The sequence below is a fragment of the Siphateles boraxobius genome, unplaced genomic scaffold (genome assembly GCF_051911475.1).
Source record: "Siphateles boraxobius isolate OS27281-9 unplaced genomic scaffold, OSU_SipBor_1 130, whole genome shotgun sequence".
NCBI lineage: Eukaryota > Metazoa > Chordata > Actinopteri > Cypriniformes > Leuciscidae > Siphateles > Siphateles boraxobius.
Window position 1 is genome coordinate 10,238,375 of NW_027508734.1, and position 21,273 is coordinate 10,259,647.

The 21,273-nt window shown below is 43.7% G+C and overlaps 2 protein-coding genes across 5 annotated transcripts; both read left to right on the plus strand.

Moving 5' to 3' along the window:
• Positions 1-1,321: 1,321 nt before the first annotated feature.
• Positions 1,322-4,085, plus strand: LOC143736993 (uncharacterized). Of its 2 annotated transcripts, XM_077227862.1 has the most exons (6): positions 1,322-1,502; positions 1,617-1,967; positions 2,049-2,384; positions 3,337-3,444; positions 3,567-3,610; positions 3,744-4,085. In XM_077227862.1, the coding sequence occupies exons 1-6, from the start codon at positions 1,457-1,459 to the stop codon at positions 3,855-3,857; spliced, it is 999 nt and encodes a 332-aa protein (XP_077083977.1). In that variant the 5' UTR covers positions 1,322-1,456; the 3' UTR covers positions 3,858-4,085. The 2 variants fall into 2 exon arrangements, with proteins under 2 accessions (XP_077083977.1, XP_077083976.1); XM_077227861.1 differs by having other exon boundaries at positions 1,322-1,967.
• A 14,174-nt stretch (positions 4,086-18,259) lies between these two features.
• LOC143737098 (uncharacterized) lies at positions 18,260-20,328 on the plus strand. 3 transcript variants are annotated; one of them, XM_077228052.1, is made up of 6 exons: positions 18,260-18,358; positions 18,447-18,797; positions 18,886-19,239; positions 19,390-19,494; positions 19,726-19,790; positions 19,880-20,328. In XM_077228052.1, exons 1-6 carry the CDS (start codon positions 18,313-18,315, stop codon positions 19,994-19,996), a joined length of 1,038 nt encoding a protein of 345 aa, XP_077084167.1. In that variant the 5' UTR covers positions 18,260-18,312; the 3' UTR covers positions 19,997-20,328. The 3 variants fall into 3 exon arrangements, with proteins under 3 accessions (XP_077084167.1, XP_077084166.1, XP_077084168.1); XM_077228051.1 differs by having other exon boundaries at positions 18,268-18,358; positions 19,387-19,494; positions 19,880-20,327; XM_077228053.1 differs by having other exon boundaries at positions 18,275-18,358; positions 19,387-19,452; positions 19,730-19,790; positions 19,880-20,010.
• The last annotated feature ends 945 nt before the right edge of the window (positions 20,329-21,273 follow it).

The following is a 21,273-nucleotide window of genomic DNA, read 5'->3' on the forward strand; positions in this document are numbered from 1 at the left end:
GTTGTAGGCCCGGTTTCACAGATAAGGCTTGGATTAAGCCAGGCTTAGGCCTTAGTTCAATTAGGACATTTAGCATGAAGCGATGCGTTTGTGTAAGAAAAATATCCATATTTAAAACTTTATGACGTTCGAAGTAGAGTAGTGCGTCATGGCGTAGTGTAAATATCGCAGTACGTCGCATTACTCCCATAGGTTGCGCTTTAGGCTTATGCCGAATCTGTATGTCCGTTTGGCCGGAAGCTAGTTTTATTAGTTTTATTAGTTTTATTATTTTAGTATGTATTTATATACTTTGCATTTTAAATATGGATATTTTTCTTACACAAACGCATCGTTTCGCTTTAGAAGGCCTTAATTAACCCCCCGGAGCTGTGCGGAGCACTTTTATCATGGATAGATGCACTTTTATGGACTTCAAAACAGAAACAACCAATCACTGCCATTATAAAGCTTGGAAGAGCCAGGACATTTTTTAATATAACTCTGATTGTATTCGTCTGAAAGAAAAATGTCATATACACATAGGATGACTTGAGAGTGAGTAAATCATGGGCTAATTTTCATTATTGGGTGAACTATCCCTTTAAGTAGCTTTTATAAATGTGCCTTTTAAAAAAACATTGCTAGTATGAATCTTGAGACAAAAACCATGGCATTGACATATTTTAAGATATGCAAGTTGATTTCAATTAAGACAGCTCAAACATGCATTTTAGACTGGGACTTGACTTAAGCCTCGTCTGTGAAACCGGCCAACAGTGATTTTAAACATGAAACATGATGAGGTCATGTGACAACAGTGTAGAAAACTACTATTATAAGCTACCAGGTGATGGCAGTGAGGGATCACAAAAATAGAAAAACAGATTTTTCTACCTTGATTTACAACATATGTCAATGTAAATGTACTTATACAATATTCATTCATCATTATATAAAGATTTACAGTACATATAATCTCCCAACACTCCCAGAATTGTTTGTTGTATACCACTGAAATTTGACCCTTTTCACTTGTAAACTGTTAAGTATGTAACCTATTCATCACAATATTTTAAGATTAAACTGATTTATGTTGCTTTGCTTGAGTACACATATATCAGCTATTGGCCCTACTCTGACATGTGTTATAAAGAGAAAGTTTCCTTTGTCTGATGTATAGCTTATCTGTGTATTGAGTGTATTGCACAATGTTAGTTATTCCAAATGTGTATAACTTTATTTCTAGTCAGTTTTAATCATGTTAAATAAATTGATATGAATATCAGAACAGATAATTTACATTAAAGATTATTCCGTGATGTAGCACATCAGTGTTAAAAGTAAGTTGAACAAGGAAATGACTTGTTAGCTCAGAGAGCCAATAGAATTACGTCACAGAGCTTCCAATCGAAGCAGAGAAAAGATTACCGAGAATTAACCTTCTGAGTTTGTGCCCTGGAGATCATATGTGAAAATGTATGTCATTCTCTTCATTGTATTTGTTCTCTTTTATAAAGCATGTAAGTACAAATTTACAACAGTAATGGTTTTCTTGAGCTTTCTTTCATTTTCATTATGTCGTGTATGTATCGGTCTACGGATTTATGTAATAACTGCAATTAAATATTTTACAGCAATGCGATATTCTGGAAGTATTTTGCAGATGGCGGATGTAACTGTTCAAGTGGGTGATGATGTGACATTTCACTGCTTTCACCCCAAAGACCTTGTGAATAGAGTCATGTGGTTCAAACAGACTCTGGGAGAAAAACCTGCTCTTGTAGCCTCTTCATATCACTGGTCTCAAGACAGTGTACTTCATGATGAGATCGAAAAGACAAAGCGCTATAAAGTGAATTCAGGTCTTGGCAGCTTTAATCTAACTATTGAAAGAACTGTACAATCCGATTCAGCCACATATTATTGTGCAGCTTCTTTTACTAACATTGTCTACTTTGGAGCTGGAACTAATCTAGTGCTTAGAGGTGAGTGTTTAACATTTAGACTAACCCTTTCTGACATTAATCACATTTTTCAGCCTTAAATTCATTATATTCCTTCAATAGGTTCTAAATCCAACCGGATTCATGTTCTGCAGGAACAGAGACCTGGAACATCATCATCAGATGGAAATGTGACTCTGCAATGTACAATCCAAAATGAACAACCGAGTTGTGGAGGCGAACACAGGGTCTACTGGTTCAGACCCGGTTCAGGAAAATCTAGTCCAGGAATCATTTACACTCAAGAAAGTTGTAAAAACAGCTCTGTGACGGATTCTCCTTCCAGGAGCTGTGTCTACAATCTCTCTATGAGAAACATCGACCCTGGGGCTTACTACTGTGCTGTGGTTACATGTGGGGAGATTTTATTTGGAAAAGGAATTAATCTGGAAATTGACGGTAAGTGTGGTAAATACAAGAAATTGCATACATCTTAATGCCCCGTTTAATGGATGATGATGCAGTAACTTAATTCTGTGTGATTTCAGGGTGCTTCTAGTGTAATGCCTAAACAAAAACTGTCCATTTATGACCAAAAACACTGTATAATACAACAGACTACTTTCGTGTGCATATAGCATTTTAAAAGGGGTTATTGTTGATATAGAAAATTATTTGCATGCTTCATACTGTTGTACATAAAGTAGTTGTTACGTACTGGCAGGAATGAAGCAGAGAGTGAATCCAATCGCAAGCACTTTATTTAACAAACTAGTAATCTCGAGGGAACTCAGAACAGGAACACGAAGACGAAGACAGGAATAGCAAACATAACAACATCAAGAACTCACAAGGACTGAACTAAAACACAGGGTTTAAATACAAGGGAACACAAGCTAAACAAGATAACGAGGGGGCGTGGTTAAACTGAAACACCTGGGAAGACTAATCAACATAACGGGGAACAGCTGAACATGGGACAAGACACATGGCAGGATCACATGACAAACAGGGAATCACATGACAGACAAGAACAAGGAACAAGACACAAAACCCACACCGTGACAGTAGTGGCCAAAAGTGATTTGAAAAAAAATTATATATATATAAATATGAAGGACAAAATCATTTGGCAAAAAGGGGCAAACTTCAGCTATTGTACTATGCAAAGGGGGAAAAAAGAATAAAAAAACAAGAAGGTCTGCACAATTTGGCATGTTTAATTGCTTCGTCACAAATAAAACGATTGACTACAAGCACAACTATGCAATATGTTTCTTTTTTGCTATGCAAAAACCTTTAACAAATGTTTAATAATATTTGAATAAAGGGTGAATATGTCTATTTTCGGACTTCACTTATGACCACTAATATAGTTCCAGGGCATAATTCAGTTATTTTATTGTTTCAGATGGACATGAAGGCCAGCACTTGCAGTTCTACATTCTCATTGGCCTTGCAGTATTGCTGGTCATAAGCTTCATCACTAATGTTCTACTTTGCGTGACAAAGACCAAAGGTAAACACTAACTTGACTAAAATATCGTATAAAAGTGCAAATTATGCGGTATTTTGTATTATTCCCTTTCACAATGCCATTTTGAAGTACTAAAACTCGTCTAATATTTCATCTTATAACAGGCCGAACATCTCAGCAAGTTCACGCAACAGAGTCAATGGCACAGGTTTGTGTTACATGGACAGACAAAATTATATGTGCATCTAAAAGTCAAGTATTTAGAGGTGTAGGTGATGTATACATCACTTCATGGAAATGTTTATTACTTCTAAACTTCTATATATATTTTTTATTTTTAGTACCACAGGACCTCTGATGTGAATTATGCTGCCGTAAAATTCACAAATTCACAAAGTTCAAGACAGCAGAGAGTGGAGAGGCAATGGCAGACAGAATACTCTGGACTGAAATGAAACGATTCTGTACCGGAACTGTATTTCTACTGTATTTCTGTACTGTATTTGTAATTGCTAATATTGTTTGCTAACCAGAGCCCCTCTTAATGTCGTATTTTATGTTCTGAAATAATTATGAAATTTAAATCTCATTATTCTGTTTTGCCATTGAGCTCTTTCTTAATGTGTATTAATGTACTGTATGTGAATAAAGTGTCTAATTTTTCCAGAAAAACAAAAAAGAAACAGACTAGCTTCTCTTTGGTTTTCATTAACGTTAGATAAGATGCACCACAAACCACATGGTCTGAAAGTTAGCCCAATTACACCAGTGCTGTGGTTAGATTCAATCAACAGACCAGCTTTAGTCAGCCCTCTTTCATTCGACATACATGAGACTGCCAGCAGTAACTTTGGCCTATTTAACACCTACTCAACTCTAGGGGAGTAACCATCTTTTCAGAAGTGAGGCTGACAGAAATGTCAAGTGTAATGGCAGTTTTTTTCTGACCTTTGTCTAATTGACAGTTTTTATTTTTTCTTATCTCTTTCTTTTAGTTGGCTAAAAAAATCAAATACACTGCTGAACCAATAATTTGTATTCTGTAATATGTTTTCCTCTATTTTCCTTGTATGGTTTCACTTTATTTTGATGGCCCCTTTAAAATATTCTGTTGACTATAAGTAACATTGCACCTACATGTCTACTAACTTTAGAGTGTTAGTAGAGTATTAGTCGACTGGTAGGGTTAGAATAAGTTGACGTGCTTGCAAAGTTACTTATAGACAGTAAAATGTCTGTTGGAGGATCATCACAATAAAGAGTTAGCAGATATTAAACAGATAGTCTACTAATACTCTAATGAGAGTTAGTTGACATGTAGTTGCAAAATTACTTATAGTCAACGCAATGTTCAAAAGGGACCATCAAAATAAAGTGTTCTTGTTTTTTTTTTATCACATAATAAGGCAGAAAATATGCTATTTTATAGTTTCTATACTGTAAAAAAGGCTGCCAATTAGCACTGCCTAATTCATGAACTTTATTGTTAAAATACCCTGAGATGGCTTGAAATACACACATAAACCATCAATTGTCGCAATCGTGTGTTTATTGACTTCACGTTTCAGCAGTCAAAATGTTTCTGCTTTTTATTCATCTACAGCAATAGCTGGATGCCCTTGTCCATATTTCCTGGAACGTCATAAGTTAATACATACTGTCTCATACTTTTTTTTTTAGTCCATTTTTGACTTTCTGCAAGACGGCGTCTTTCCAGTATGAATGAAACATACAGTACATTAAATGAGTGTTTAGCGCTCCATAATATTCACATCATCTCGTTTTGGATAAGAATAAAACGCCAGGTCGTGTATAGACTATCTTGTCTCTTTCAATTTAAATCTGGATTTATTCACATTGGCCAATGAAAACCTCTATGTGAACATGCATATGAAGGGAGGGCTGGATCTCATGCTTTCAAAGCTAACTTTCTATTGCCAGCTTCTCTGCAATAGCTTATGTTCTACGCCCATACTTAACCCTTTCCCTTCTCGCTGTGTGGCACAAGCTCTCTGTCCCATTACCCATGATTAATGAACAAAACATGACTCCTACCAGGAAAATCTCTTCACTTCATCCAAGTCCAGCAGAAAAGTAAGAGAGGAAGAGATATAATGGAAAGTGGTCAGGCTAAACGTGTCAAACTGAAACGGGGGCGGAACGAGTGAATTACATCATATCCTGCTGAGTGAGCGACAGGAAGAAACTGCTTAGTGTAGAGCACAAACGGCTGCAGTGAACATCAGCGGATCAGCTTTGTATCTTGTATACTTCTAACTGTTATCAAAATACATAGTTTGATTAATTTTAGCTTAAATAGAATTAATCGTGTGATAATGAAAAAAAAAATGTAAATGGTTACTTGTAATTTGTCCCACTTTTATAGTATTACTGTTTGTTGAATTTTAGTTTTTTATATTTCTTAGATCTAAACTAAAAGAAAGCATAACCAGGCACAAGTATATATAGACTACATATCCGTAGAAATATTTAAAAAGTGCTAAAAATAAAACCTTATTTTATTTATCACAGAATAAGGCAGAAAATATGCCTTAAAAATAAAAGGCATATGTTTTATTAAAAAAAAATAAAAAAAATGTCAAAAAGTTAAAGTGGACCAGGACATTTGCTCTGCACTGTAAATGAGCACACATCATGGTTTAAGTAGTTTCCACCCACAAGAACCATTTATTTTTCTTCCACAACACTTGCTTCAGCAAAACCACAACACAAATACTTACGGCAATTTTTTTCTTCACATCCCTTTCCATTACCAAAAACACAAATAGCTCACCCTGCTCAGAAGGAACGTTAATTACAAGAAGCCTACGAGATCTTCCTGGACATAAAGTACTTATCACTAAAAATACCCTCATGTGCATCTCCAATTCATGTGTGTTTATATAAACCACAGAGTGTATGCACACTTTGAGTTGTCTAAATAAATACATAATATGCACTATAAGCATCCATGTTCATAGTTGATCAATTTAATGTTAATAATTAAACTAGGGTACACCATGTAACTTTTTTGAAGTTCATAATTAACTAAATTTAAATGAGTCAATACATCATCAATCCTTCTTCCAAAGCTTGTTTATTTTTCTCAGCCTGATTCACTTTGGTAAGCCTATTACAAGTATTTATATTTTAGACTGAGCGGGATGGTTTTCGTGGGAAACTGCGTACATACGTCACCTGCCCATGTGTGTCTCGTCATAACCGTGTCACAGTGTCTGGTTGTGTTCCCTTGTTTGTTACTAGAGGTCCTCGTTATCACGGTGTCCTTCACTATTGACTTCATTTCCCAGCATTCTGTCTGTGTCATGATTCTGCCTTCAGGTCTTTGATTTCTCCAGTCTTGTGGCAGGATCATGGCAGACCCATGTTTTGTGTTCAAGCGCATGGCCAATTATTTGGGCCATGTGATTGTGTTGTCTCGTCACGTTACCCCGCCCCCTTGTTATCCCCGTCTTGTCATTATTGTCTAGTCAGTTTCACCTGTCCTCGTCATTAGTGTTCCCTATTTAATCCCCTTGTGTTTGCTGTCCTGTGCGGTTCATTGTTTGATGTTTGACCTTGTCATACTTTGTGTGAGTCATTGCTAACTTACCTCTGAGTACCTTTGGAGAGTTTTGTCTAGTGTATTACTTATCCTGTTTCTGTTATTAGTTTATAATCTAGTTTGTCAAGTGTTAGTCTAGTTTAGTCTTCCCTCGTCAGAGTTGTCCTTGTTTTACCCCCTCGTGGGTTTTGTTTTCCCCTGTTTTCTGTCTACAATAAACGTTCTGTGATTGCATACTGTCTGCGCCTGGGTTCATCAGCCATCCACATAACAGAATGAACCGCCAACTACAGAACCCAGCAGACAGTATGCCTGTTCCCGCAATACTCCAACCGACTAGCCCGGAACTATGGTGGCAGTCGGCTATCACCGACAGTTGGTATGGCAAGCTTCCCATTCCCCCCCAGGGTGAGAAGACCCTGAAGGAGTACGTGCGGGTTGCAGAAGAGAGGAGGTTCTTCTTGCCTGACCCCCTCTTCAACCGTTACCTCATCGCGGGCCTCAGGGAACTTCCTCCTCTGGACGAACGGGAGAGGCTGGTTCGTCGCCCTTTCCGGGAGATGGTGGCCGGTTTGTCACGGAAGGAATCACGGGCTCCCGTCATATCGTCTTCACCTGGCATGCTGGCTGTGATCCCGGAGGGTCGCGTCCTCGCCGTGGCTACTATGGGGAACCAGACTCATCCCAGCTCGACTCCCGAGGCATCATCTGCACCCGTTGATCTCCGTGGCAAACGAGAGAGACGGCTGTCGTGGGAGTCGACTTCGGAGTCCTCTTCCACTGAGACCACAGTTCCTGCTGTGCTTCCCCAACCGGTCACAAGCCCGGCTACGGCCTCTGCTCCGCGACCCAGGAAAAAGAAGAGGAGGAAGGGGTTCTCTTGTACTCCGTCTCTGTCTCTCCCTGAGTCCGCGATGGCTGTTCCAGAGCCCGCTCCTGCAAGCGCTGTTCCAGAGCCCGCTCCTGCAAGCGCTGTTCCAGAGCCCGCTCCTGCAAGCGCTGTTCCAGAGCCCGCTCCTGCAAGCGCTGTTCCAGAGACCGCTCCTGCAAGCGCTGTTCCAGAGCCCGCTCCTGCAAGCGCTGTTCCAGAGCCCGCTCCTGCAAGCGCTGTTCCAGAGCCCGCTGCTGCAAGCGCCGTCCCAGAGCCCTCTGCTGCAGGCGCCGTCCCAGAGCCCTCTACTGCAAGCGCCGTCCCAGTGCCCTCTACTGCAAGCGCTGACCCAGTATCTGCTGAGAGAGTTGCGGCCGATCGAGCCGCTAAGGAGGTCCTGCAAGCAGTTTCGGCTCGTCAGGAGATGCCCGTCATCATTGCCGCCAAGGCCCTTTCTGACTACTTGTCTCGTCTTGTCGCGATTCTTGAACCCCCTGTCTGTCCTGTCTCATCTCCAGCCCCCACGCCTGCCGCCGAGAGCGCAGCACCCACGCCTGCCGCCGAGAGCGCAGCACCCACGCCTGCCGCCGAGAGCGCAGCACCCCCGCCTGTTCCTGCTCTTCAACCGCCTGATACCCCCCCTGTTTTGTTGCCTCCTGTTTTCCCAGTCAAATTTCCTGTCCAGTCACCTACAGTACCTGTGTGTGTTTCCCCGGCCGTCCCTGTCATCGTTAAGCCCCGGACTGTTTCCCCCAAGACCTCTCCTTGTGTGTCTCCGTCTAAACCTGCCCAGAGTCCTCGTCCTCAGCCCTCATCCTGTGGACCCCAGACCCCAAGTCCTCCCATCTTCCCTGGACCTTCCCCCATGAACTCTGTGTTTCCTCCACCTTCTCTGCCTTGTATGTTGTTTTTGTTGTTTCATCCCAACCCTGTTATAGTTTTTTCATGTTTGCCTTTATTAGTGTTTTCCATGTTTTGTTGGTTTTTATCTATGTCACGGTCTGTCTTGTCTTGTGTTTAGTTTCCCTTTGAGGAGCGTCTGGAAGCCGCTCCTTAAGGGGGGGGTTCTGTCATGATTCTGCCTTCAGGTCTTTGATTTCTCCAGTCTTGTGGCAGGATCATGGCAGACCCATGTTTTGTGTTCAAGCGCATGGCCAATTATTTGGGCCATGTGCTTGTGTTGTCTCATCACGTTACCCCGCCCCCTTGTTATCCCCGTCTTGTCATTATTGTCTAGTCAGTTTCACCTGTCCTCGTCATTAGTGTTCCCTATTTAATCCCCTTGTGTTTGCTGTCCTGTGCGGTTCATTGTTTGATGTTTGACTTTGTCATACTTTGTGTGAGTCATTGCTAACTTACCTGTGAGTACCTTTGGAGAGTTTTGTCTAGTGTATTACTTATCCTGTTTCTGTTATTAGTTTATAGTCTAGTTTGTCAAGTGTTAGTCTAGTTTAGTCTTCCCTCGTCAGAGTTGTCCTTGTTTTACCCCCTCGTGGGTTTTGTTTTCCCCTGTTTTCTGTCTACAATAAACGTTCTGTGATTGCATACTGTCTGCGCCTGGGTTCATCAGCCATCCACATAACAGTCTGTCACTGTCACTCATCAGTTCATTGCACTCAGCTGTTCCCCGTCATCATTGTTCCCAGCTGTTCATTGTTAGTCTTGTTAGATCTGTGTATATATTCCCTGCCTGTGTTAGTATGTGTACGGATTCGTTGTTAGATGCCACCACTTCCTTGGTCGGTTTTCTTGTTGGTTTGCATTTTGTTTTCATGTTTAGTTGGATTATTTGGATTTTGACCCCTGCCTGGAAGACTACGATTTGGATTACCCTTATATTAATAAACTGCTGCAAATTGGATCTTCTGTCCCGTGTGTGTCGTGACAGACCGAATCCATCAACTCAGATACAGCGGTATGTTTTTTAATATCTCCTCCCCAGCCACCGAGCTGGAGAGAAGGGAGTTTTTTAAGGGGACCTGGTTGGTCAAGTTTCGCGGGTCCCGTGGAGGTCACAGTGGAGGATGTAGTTGGGAGATGATCCCTGTTCCGGTGGTCCCGGTTCCGGTGGTCCTGAGTCCGGTGGTCCGGAGGAGAAGGAGGAGACACAGCCCGTCTGCCCAGTCAGAGACTGTTCACGTCCCGTCTGCCCAGTCAGAGACTGTTCACGTTGCGTCTGCCCAGCGAGAGACTGTTCGCGTTCTGTCTGCCCAGCGAGAGACTGTTCACGTCACGTCTGCCCAGCGAGAGACTGTTCACGTCACGTCTGCCCAGCGAGAGACTGTTCACGTCACGTCTGCCCAGCGAGAGACTGTTCACGTCACGTCTGCCCAGCGAGAGACTGTTCACGTCACGTCTGCCCAGCGAGAGACCTTTCACGTCAAGTCTTCCCAGCGAGAGACTGTTCACGTCACGTCTGCCCAGCGAGAGACTGTTCACGTCACGTCTGCCCAGCGAGAGACTGTTCACGTCACGTCTGCCCAGCGAGAGACTGTTCACGTCACGTCTGCCCAGCGAGAGACTGTTCACGTCACGTCTGCCCAGCGAGAGACTGTTCACGTCACGTCTGCCTTCATGGACCTGGACTATCTGGAGCGTCTGGCTTGGATCCTGGACATGTCTGTGTCTGCTGTTCCAGAGCCGGAGCCTGTGTCTGCTGTTCCAGAGCCGGAGCCAGTGTCTGCTGTTCCAGAGCCGGAGCCAGTGTCTGCTGTTCCAGAGCCGGAGCCAGTGTCTGCTGTTCCAGAGCCGGAGGCAGAGCCAGTGCCCGTTCCAGAGCCGGAGGCAGAGCCAGTGCCCGTTCCAGAGCCGGAGGCAGAGCCAGTGCCCGTTCCAGAGCCGGAAGCAGAGCCAGTGCCCGTTCCAGAGCCGGAGGCAGAGCCAGTGCCCGTTCCAGAGCCGGAGGCAGAGCCAGTGCCCGTTCCAGAGCCGGAGGCAGAGCCAGTGCCCGTTCCAGAGCCGGAGGCAGAGCCAGTGCCCGTTCCAGAGCCGGAGGCAGAGCCAGTGCCCGTTCCAGAGCCGGAGGCAGAGCCAGTGCCGTCTGCCTTCCTGGACCTGGACTATCTGGAGCGTCTGGCCCGGATCCTGGACATACCCGTGTCTCCTGTTCCAGAGCCGGAGGCAGTGTCTGCTGTTCCAGAGCCGGAGGCAGTGTCTGCTGTTCCAGAGCCGGAGGCAGTGTCTGCTGTTCCAGAGCCGGAGGCAGTGTCTGCTGTTCCAGAGCCGGAGGCAGTGTCTGCTGTTCCAGAGCCGGAGGCAGAGCCAGTGCCTGTTCCAGAGCCGGAGGCAGAGCCAGTGCCTGTTCCAGAGCCGGAGGCAGAGCCAGTGCCTGTTCCAGAGCCGGAGGCAGAGCCAGTGCCTGTTCCAGAGCCGGAGGCAGAGCCAGTGCCTGTTCCAGAGCTGGAGCCAATGTCTGTTCCAGAGCCAGTGCCTGTTCCAGCGCCAGAGCCAGTGTTTGTTTCTGTGTTTGTATCTGTTCTTGTGGCTGTTACAGTTTTGGTGTCTGCTCCTGAGCCGGTGTCTGTTCCTGAGCTAATGCCTGTTCCTGAGCCAGTGCCAGTGTCTGTTCCAGAGCTGGAGCCTGTTCACGTCACGTCTGCCTTCATGGACCTGGACTATCTGGAGCGTCTGGCTTGGATCCTGGACATGTCTGTGTCTGCTGTTCCAGAGCCGGAGCCTGTGTCTGCTGTTCCAGAGCCGGAGCCAGTGTCTGCTGTTCCAGAGCTGGAGCCAGTGTCTGCTGTTCCAGAGCCGGAGCCAGTGTCTGCTGTTCCAGAGCCGGAGGCAGAGCCAGTGCCCGTTCCAGAGCCGGAGGCAGAGCCAGTGCCAGTGCCCGTTCCAGAGCCGGAGGCAGAGCCAGTGCCCGTTCCAGAGCCGGAGGCAGAGCCAGTGCCCGTTCCAGAGCCGGAGGCAGAGCCAGTGCCGTCTGCCTTCCTGGACCTGGACTATCTGGAGCGTCTGGCCCGGATCCTGGACATACCCGTGTCTCCTGTTCCAGAGCCGGAGGCAGTGTCTGCTGTTCCAGAGCCGGAGGCAGTGTCTGCTGTTCCAGAGCCGGAGGCAGTGTCTGCTGTTCCAGAGCCGGAGGCAGTGTCTGCTGTTCCAGAGCCGGAGGCAGAGCCAGTGCCTGTTCCAGAGCCGGAGGCAGAGCCAGTGCCTGTTCCAGAGCCGGAGCCAATGTCTGTTCCAGAGCCAGTGCCTGTTCCAGCGCCAGAGCCAGTGTTTGTTTCTGTGTTTGTATCTGTTCTTGTGGCTGTTACAGTTTTGGTGTCTGCTCCTGAGCCGGTGTCTGTTCCTGAGCTAATGCCTGTTCCTGAGCCAGTGCCAGTGTCTGTTCCAGAGCTGGGAACAATGATGACGGGGAACAGCTGAGTGCAATGAACTGATGAGTGACAGTGACAGACAGAATACTGGGAAATGAAGTCAATAGTGAAGGTCACCGTGATAACAAGGACCTCTAGTAACAAACAAGGGAACACAACCAGACACTGTGACATAACCCCCCCTCTACGGAGCGGCTACCAGACGCTCCACGACAACACTAAAACACAACACAAGAGTTCAGGAGGGAGGTGGAATGGTGGAGGATCAGGGGGAGGGATGGTGGGCCAGGTCCATGAAGGGGAACAAAAACGGGAAATAACGACTTAGCCGGCGACCAGGGCGAAGCAGACAGTCCATCGAGCGGCCAGGGCGAAGCAGACAGTCCATCGGGCGGCCAGGGCGAAGCAGACAGTCCATCGGGCGGCCAGGGCGAAGCAGACAGTCCATCGGGCGGCCAGGGCGAAGCAGACAGTCCATCGGGTGGCCAGGGCGAAGCAGACAGTCCATCGGGCGGCCAGGGCGAAGCAGACAGTCCATCGGGCGGCCAGGGCGAAGCAGACCCGCCATCGGGCGGCCAGGGCGAAGCAGACAGTCCATCGGGCGGCCAGGGCGAAGCAGACAGTCCATCGGGCGGCCAGGGCGGTGAAGACCCCTCGGGCGGCCATGGCAGAGGCTCTGGAACAGACACTGGCACTGGCACTGGCACTGGCTCTGGAACAGATGGCACCGGCTCTGGCTCTAGAACAGCCACTGGCTCCAGCTCTGGAACAGACACTGGCACTGGCTCAGGAACAGGCATTAGCTCAGGAACAGACACCGGCTCAGGAGCAGACACCAAAACTGTAACAGCCACAAGAACAGATACAAACACAGAAACAAACACTGGCTCTGGCGCTGGAACAGGCACTGGCTCTGGAACAGACATTGGCTCCAGCTCTGGAACAGGCACTGGCTCTGCCTCCGGCTCTGGAACAGGCACTGGCTCTGCCTCCGGCTCTGGAACAGGCACTGGCTCTGCCTCCGGCTCTGGAACAGGCACTGGCTCTGCCTCCGGCTCTGGAACAGGCACTGGCTCTGCCTCCGGCTCTGGAACAGGCACTGGCTCTGCCTCCGGCTCTGGAACAGCAGACACTGCCTCCGGCTCTGGAACAGCAGACACTGCCTCCGGCTCTGGAACAGCAGACACTGCCTCCGGCTCTGGAACAGGAGACACGGGTATGTCCAGGATCCGGGCCAGACGCTCCAGATAGTCCAGGTCCAGGAAGGCAGACGGCACTGGCTCTGCCTCCGGCTCTGGAACGGGCACTGGCTCTGCCTCCGGCTCTGGAACGGGCACTGGCTCTGCCTCCGGCTCTGGAACGGGCACTGGCACTGGCTCTGCCTCCGGCTCTGGAACGGGCACTGGCTCTGCCTCCGGCTCTGGAACAGCAGACACTGGCTCCGGCTCTGGAACAGCAGACACTGGCTCCGGCTCTGGAACAGCAGACACTGGCTCCGGCTCTGGAACAGCAGACACAGGCTCCGGCTCTGGAACAGCAGACACAGACATGTCCAGGATCCAAGCCAGACGCTCCAGATAGTCCAGGTCCATGAAGGCAGACGTGACGTGAACAGGCTCCAGCTCTGGAACAGACACTGGCACTGGCTCAGGAACAGGCATTAGCTCAGGAACAGACACCGGCTCAGGAGCAGACACCAAAACTGTAACAGCCACAAGAACAGATACAAACACAGAAACAAACACTGGCTCTGGCGCTGGAACAGGCACTGGCTCTGGAACAGACATTGGCTCCAGCTCTGGAACAGGCACTGGCTCTGCCTCCGGCTCTGGAACAGGCACTGGCTCTGCCTCCGGCTCTGGAACAGGCACTGGCTCTGCCTCCGGCTCTGGAACAGGCACTGGCTCTGCCTCCGGCTCTGGAACAGGCCCTGGCTCTGCCTCCGGCTCTGGAACAGCAGACACTGCCTCCGGCTCTGGAACAGCAGACACTGCCTCCGGCTCTGGAACAGCAGACACTGCCTCCGGCTCTGGAACAGCAGACACTGCCTCCGGCTCTGGAACAGGAGACACGGGTATGTCCAGGATCCGGGCCAGACGCTCCAGATAGTCCAGGTCCAGGAAGGCAGACGGCACTGGCTCTGCCTCCGGCTCTGGAACGGGCACTGGCTCTGCCTCCGGCTCTGGAACGGGCACTGGCTCTGCCTCCGGCTCTGGAACGGGCACTGGCTCTGCCTCCGGCTCTGGAACGGGCACTGGCTCTGCCTCCGGCTCTGGAACAGCAGACACTGGCTCCGGCTCTGGAACAGCAGACACTGGCTCCGGCTCTGGAACAGCAGACACTGGCTCCGGCTCTGGAACAGCAGACACAGGCTCCGGCTCTGCTGTTCATTGTTAGTCTTGTTAGATCTGTGTATATATTCCCTGCCTGTGTTAGTATGTGTACGGATTCGTTGTTAGATGTCACCACTTCCTTGGTCGGTTTTCTTGTTGGTTTGTGTTTTGTTTTCATGTTTAGTTGGATTATTTGGATTTTGACCCCTGCCTGGAAGACTACGATTTGGATTACCCTTATATTAATAAACTGCTGCAAATTGGATCTTCTGTCCCGTGTGTGTCGTGACAATCCGTAAATAGAGAAAAGGTGCACTGACCTTGTCGGAGTTCATTATGAAATATAAGGTAAAAATAATGTTTTCGGAGATTAAGGGATACATGTTATATTTTGTTTTGGTGTAAATGAATCCCTTAAAAATAAACTTCCAATAATCTAAACCACTGGGAGACCACAGACAGCTGTCATTCACAGCACTGCATTAATAGAAAGCCAGTAAATATTACAAATTTGAATAGTATTATCCTGCCATGACCGTGGCGACGAGAACATGTGTGACTTAGCCATGCACACTTACTAGACCGTTTCATCATATCCTGCTGTGTGAGCGACAGGAAGAAACTGCTTAGTGTAGAGCACAAACGGCTGCAGTGAACATCAGCGGATCAGCTTTCTATCTTGTATACTTTTAACTGTAATCAAAATGCATAATTTGAATCATTTTAGCTTAAATAGAATTAATCGTGTGATCATTAATTCTTTTTTTAGAGTCAATGTGAATGGTTACTTGTAATTTGTCCCACTTTTATGGTATTACTGTTTGTTGAATTTTTTTATTTTAATATTTCTTAGATCTAAACTAAAAGGAAGAATAACCAGGCAAAAGTAAGTCACATGGCTAAGTCACACAAGAACATGTGTGACTTAGCCATGCACACTTACTAGACTGTTTTATTCTAGCATTTAATGCAGAGGAGGACTCAGAGAAGGCTCAGATGGACTGGACTAGGAAGAACACAGCCTTATCCGTTTGAGACGCACCCATATTGTACTTTTAAACATTTATAATTTTTCAATACTGCTTTCATACTTTATTCATACCTTATACCGTATTCGGCTCCAACTGCCGCTGAAAACAGGAGGAACTGCATGAGCAAAAAGAACAAAACAACACATTGCAAGTTAGAATATTACATCAGAGATATTCCGAGGGCTTGATATCTTATGGCTAATTTCTGTAACCTCTAGGTTCTGCTTGTAGGAATTAAAAAAGAAAATACAGTTTTTCATTTTTCATTTTATCACACAATTAACACTAAAAGTTGCTTCCTTTTTTGTTTGTTTTTTATGCTTCTTTAAAGAGTAAGGCTATTTATATATAGCAAATGCAATAAGGGAGTGCTGTATTTTATTTTATTATTATTTAATTGCATAAAAACTTGCATTACAGATCAGCAATCTCAACTTTGAGTTCACAGTGCAGACCGTCAGTCTCTGTGTTGCGTTTGTGGTCAGTGCATGAAAGTAAAAAATAGAATGGAAAGATCAAGAAGGCAGCCTTCACTGGAGCTCAATCTTAGTGGTCAAAAGTTTCCACAGCATCTGATGTTGCTAAAAAAAAAAGGTGTCAAAAACAGTCACATGCATTTGCATAGTTTTTGAGTCTGTTTATCACTACCACATGTAAAAGACTGAACTACAAAGACTTTTGATTTCAGGTGTTACATTTCTTCTCATGGAGCACTGCATGACAAAGCTTTTCAGTTTCCAGAAGTACAGTTTAGCCTACTAATATGAACATATGTTAAAACCCCACCTTTCTGATGCTTACCGGCTCATTGTTCGTGTAAATGAATAGTATATTTGTTTAAGAGCAAACTAAATGTTCTTGTCTTGGTTTGATCTGTCTATGGCAGACAAAAAATAGGTATGAATTGAAAAGTGTGCATGTATGAAAAATGCATGTGCGTAAAAGGTTTTATTTAAAAACGAAGTAGTGTATGTTGCAAATGGAATAATAATAAATGTCAGAGGTTCTATTGTTGAGATAAACAGGTAGTCCTGCCTCAAACTCACACCATTGGTCAAGCCAATGTTGCTGTGTCAGAATGCTAAACAACAGAAAGTAATGTTTTGAGCCACAGTGTTTCATATTAACATAGTAATATCTCTGCATAAACTGTGATAGGAGATTTTAACATGTTAAACAAATTACTTCACCTTTAAGTTGTTTTTCAAGTGTAGGCCTTGTTCATCCATAGTTGAGTAATAAACTGCTTTAAAACCATAGACTCATTAATTAAATAAAAAATATATATTTTAAAAAATACACAAATTATTTACGTTTATTATGTATTTTATTGATTAGTTATACTGCGGAATGAAGAAAAGGTGATAAAGACAATATTTACATTCATTCCATTCATGGTAGCTAATCAAAGATGATCATACGTGATTGCTTTATGATATGATTATATCATATTCAATTTATTTGCTGTAGAAAACTAATTATGGTGCATCAAAATATTATATTGCGTTTTGTGCTGACAAATCAGCGAAGCATCAGAAATTACAGAGTAATTGTGTAGTTTCAGGACCATGGACAGGGATATTCTATGTCAAAGGTTACAGTGCTAATACATGTGACCCAAATCGATCTATTAGCACTGCTGTCACCTACGGTTGCAATAAAGGTGAGGGAACGGATCTATTTGCAGCATTTATTTATTTAACAGCACTCAAAACACTCAGAACACAAGAAACAAAATAACTCTCTGGTGGGGGTGTTGAAAGGGTGAAGGTGAAGGTGTTGAGGGAGGGAGGAGATGGAGCTGCTCGCTCTGGAGACCCAGGCAAAGATGACAAACAGAAGGGGCCGGGCGACACAGAAGGTCCTGGGGGACAGGCCGGAGCCATAGCTACAAGCAACCGAGGTGGAGCCAGGGTGCCGGAGGACTGAGACAAAGGTGAGCAACTGAGGACCAAGGCGGACCCTGGAGGGAAGGAGGAGCCCACCGGAGCCAAAGTGGTGGAGGGACGAAACACAGCTGAAGACCCGAAAGGTGGTGCCTTAGGGACAAGAGGGCCACCAGGTGGAGCCGAGGGGGCGAGGAGCCAAAGAGGACCCGACGGCTCGATAGGAAGAGGTGGAGTTTTGGGCCTGGAGGGTCTGGGTGGAGCTAGTAGGTCCACACTCCAGGGTTTAACTGGCACACATGAGCCCAAGGGCGAATCCAAGTAGATGTGCGAACTCAGCATAAGAGGAGCTGAAGGGCTGTGAGGGCTGAAAGACTGGGCAGGAACAACCCACTTTGGTCGACAGATTATAGTGAAAAACTACTGAAAACCCACCCAAACAGACAAAGAACACAGATAATCCCTTACAACAAGCTTTTTTAATATTCATAAGAATTAAACATTTGTTAGAGGAAGAAAAATGTTATTCTCTTTATAGAATGTACCTGTAACTATAATTAATAGTAAAATATAGATATGTTATGTGTAGAATAAAAAAAATTGGTATCATTTTATAATTTTAGTTTGAGAACATATAAAATGTTCACTTTTTGGAAAAAATGGGAAGTATATCATCCAGGTACTTTTTACATGGATCAAACATTTTTGTTTACAGAATTAATTTAAACTGTGGTTGGAAGCCCACTGCACTTAAAACTGTGTCAAGTCCAGGAAATGAGCATGATTTGCTGACTTAGAAAATCATGTGATCTTATCAGGTATAAGTGCATATAACAGTTAACTCTGTGTGAGATACTGTAATTTTCTTAGCCTGAGCAGAGAATGATCTGGATGGAGATAAAATGAACAAACAGCTTTGTGTGATGATCTTTCTCTTGTATGAAGTCTGTAAGTGCAATTTCAATAATATTCACATAAATTTAAGAAATAATGTTAATGCTTTTCTAAAGATCTAAAGATTGTAATATTTTAACAGTTGAGACAATTTATGGAAACATCATACAACTGGATTCGGTTTTATTAGTTCATGAAGGAGATACAGTGGTATTGTCCTGCTCCATTTCAACAAAACAAATAAGTCTGGCTTCATGGTACAAGCAAATCACTGGAGAAGAACCACGTCTTATCGCTTCCTCACTTCTCCATTCACCAGAAAGCCAATTTCATAATGAATTTGACAAAAGTCATTTTAAAGTGTCAAGAGAGACTGACACTTTTAATCTGAAGATCATGAACACCGTACAATCAGATTCAGCCACATACTACTGTACAACATCTTTCACTAATATCCTAAAATTTGGAAATGGCACTCGTCTGGTTATTAAAGGTGAGTCAGTGTATGTTAAGGTTAAAGTGTTTATACTGATGATATTAGGAATAAAACAGCTATTTATACAAAACATCATCCACTCTAGGAGCAGAAACCAGCAAACCCACTCATCTACAGCTGCACAAGTTTGAACTAGTTGAGTCGGCGGTAAATGTGCCTCTACAGTGTTCAATCCAAAATCAGTTTGTGAGCGGTGGAGGTGAACATCGTCTCTACTGGTTCAGACATGGATCAGGAGAATCTCCTCCAGGATCCATTTATATTCATGGAAACACAAGTGATCAGTGTGTGGAGAGCTCTGAAGCTGGCTGTCTTTCACCGACCTGCGTGTACAACCTCCCAAAGAAACAGTTTAGTTCCTCAGATGCTGGAGTTCACTACTGCGCACTGGCCACATGTGGAGAGGCTTTATTTGGAAATTTTCCTAAACTGAATCCTGGTAAGTTTAAACATTTGATCATTTCTTCGGTACTTGTATTTGTTTTCACAGTCAAGAGTTTTGTAAAGTTGAACTGTAGAGAAAACAGACCTAAATAATGTTCTCCTTACAAAAATACAAAACCAAATAACTATTTTTATTCTCAAGCAGACTCAAACGAGAGCCAGAAAATACAATTCATTCAAATCAGTCTTGCAGTAATATTGGCAATAAGTCTTACCATCAATATACTGCTTTGTTGCTTGTGGAAAAAGGGTAAGCATTTTGATTAATTTATCTGTAAAGAGCATTCATTTATAATATTGTTACAGAATCGTGTAAGAATTGCCGAATCAATAGTGTAATAGAACTGTATTTTTATTTGAATTTTTCCTTAATCAAAAAATGCTGTAATATCAGAACATTTCTTTTTTTAAGGCAACAAGCAATGCCATTTTCTCTTTGAAATATGAATTCTCAAACTATTATATATCTCTTTTTAAACAGGGAGAAAATCTCAACAAATACAGACTACTGATGGGGATGAAAATGATGATGTGTCAATAAATCAGGTAATTGAAAACAGAGTAAAGCCACTGATAATGCATCTATAATGAGTGACAAGATAAATAAGACTGTGGAAATCTGCTTTTTCTTTTAGAACAGGGAATTGACTTACGCTACTGTACAATACGGCAGCAGACACTCAGGAGCCAAGAGGATGAGCCGCCCCGAAGACACACTGTATTCTGGTTTAGCATGTCAACAGCAAAGCTGAAAACTACTTTATATTACCATATTTGCCAGCATTTAGTTCTATTGCTCTGTGTGCACAGATATTTACTTCCCTTTCCACAAAAAATAATCAGATTTACTTTGATTTTTCTGCCACTTCTATAACAACAAAAACTGCAAAAGCACACTGTCTATCAGAAGTACAGACAATATCATCATAAATATTTGTTTGTCACCTGATCGGATTTTCCAGTTACGTGCTATTATCCAGAAACATTTTTTATTTGTATTTGTACATATATTTGCATGTGCGTAAGGCTATGTGCAAATGAGAAAAAATGCATGTCCTGACAAATAAAGGTATGGTACAACGTGCTAAAGGCTCCTTTTTAATTGTCACAAAATACTATAGCAACAAACGCCACAAAGACACTATCTTAAACACCATTTTTCAAAAATTTTCTCCACATTCAAGGCAAGTCATTATTTGTATAGCACTTAATATAATAGAAATAGTTTCGAAACAGCTTCACAATAACAAACAGAATTTTACAGAATTATTAATGTAAACTTCATTAAATACGAGACATTCAAATTCTGCTGTAAAGCAGCTGTAGCGAGATAATAGTAATAGTCATTCACGTCATAAGGTTATTCTGACACATGCAATAAAATAATTATGTAAAATGAATGTTAAAAGTAATTTAAAAGAGATAATGATGCTATGGTACAACATTTTGATAATATGTCAGACTACGATATTTGCTATTCTATTTAATTGCTATTACATTCATAAGTTTTTTTTTATATTTATGATTTTAAAATCAAGCTGATTTTATCACTTCTTCTCACAAAAATTCTAGGCTATTGCACAATAAATATTTAATAAAAAGGAAAATATATTATTGATAATTTATATTTGGTAATAAAAAAAATTAACAATTTCCTTTAGAATGGCCTTTATGCTTCGATATTTCCGACTTCCCACTTCGGAAGTCGTGATTACGAGCTCGTCGCATTCAAGTGCTTTGTAATTGTAAAGAACAGGAATCATGGTCATGGACACCAGGTTTATTCTTGCCTTATTTATTGGGAAAATTGTACTTAAGCCAAAATGATACTTGGCATCAATCACTGATAACAATATACACTCTAAAAAATGCTGGGTTGTTTCAACCAAAATTTGGGTCAAATATGGACAAACCCAAATGTTGGGTTAAACATTTAATCATAAAATTTACAGTTTAAAGTGAAAGTTGAAGTTAGGTAAAAATTTTAAATTAAAATTTTAACCCAACATTTGGGTTCTCTCTAGAGAGG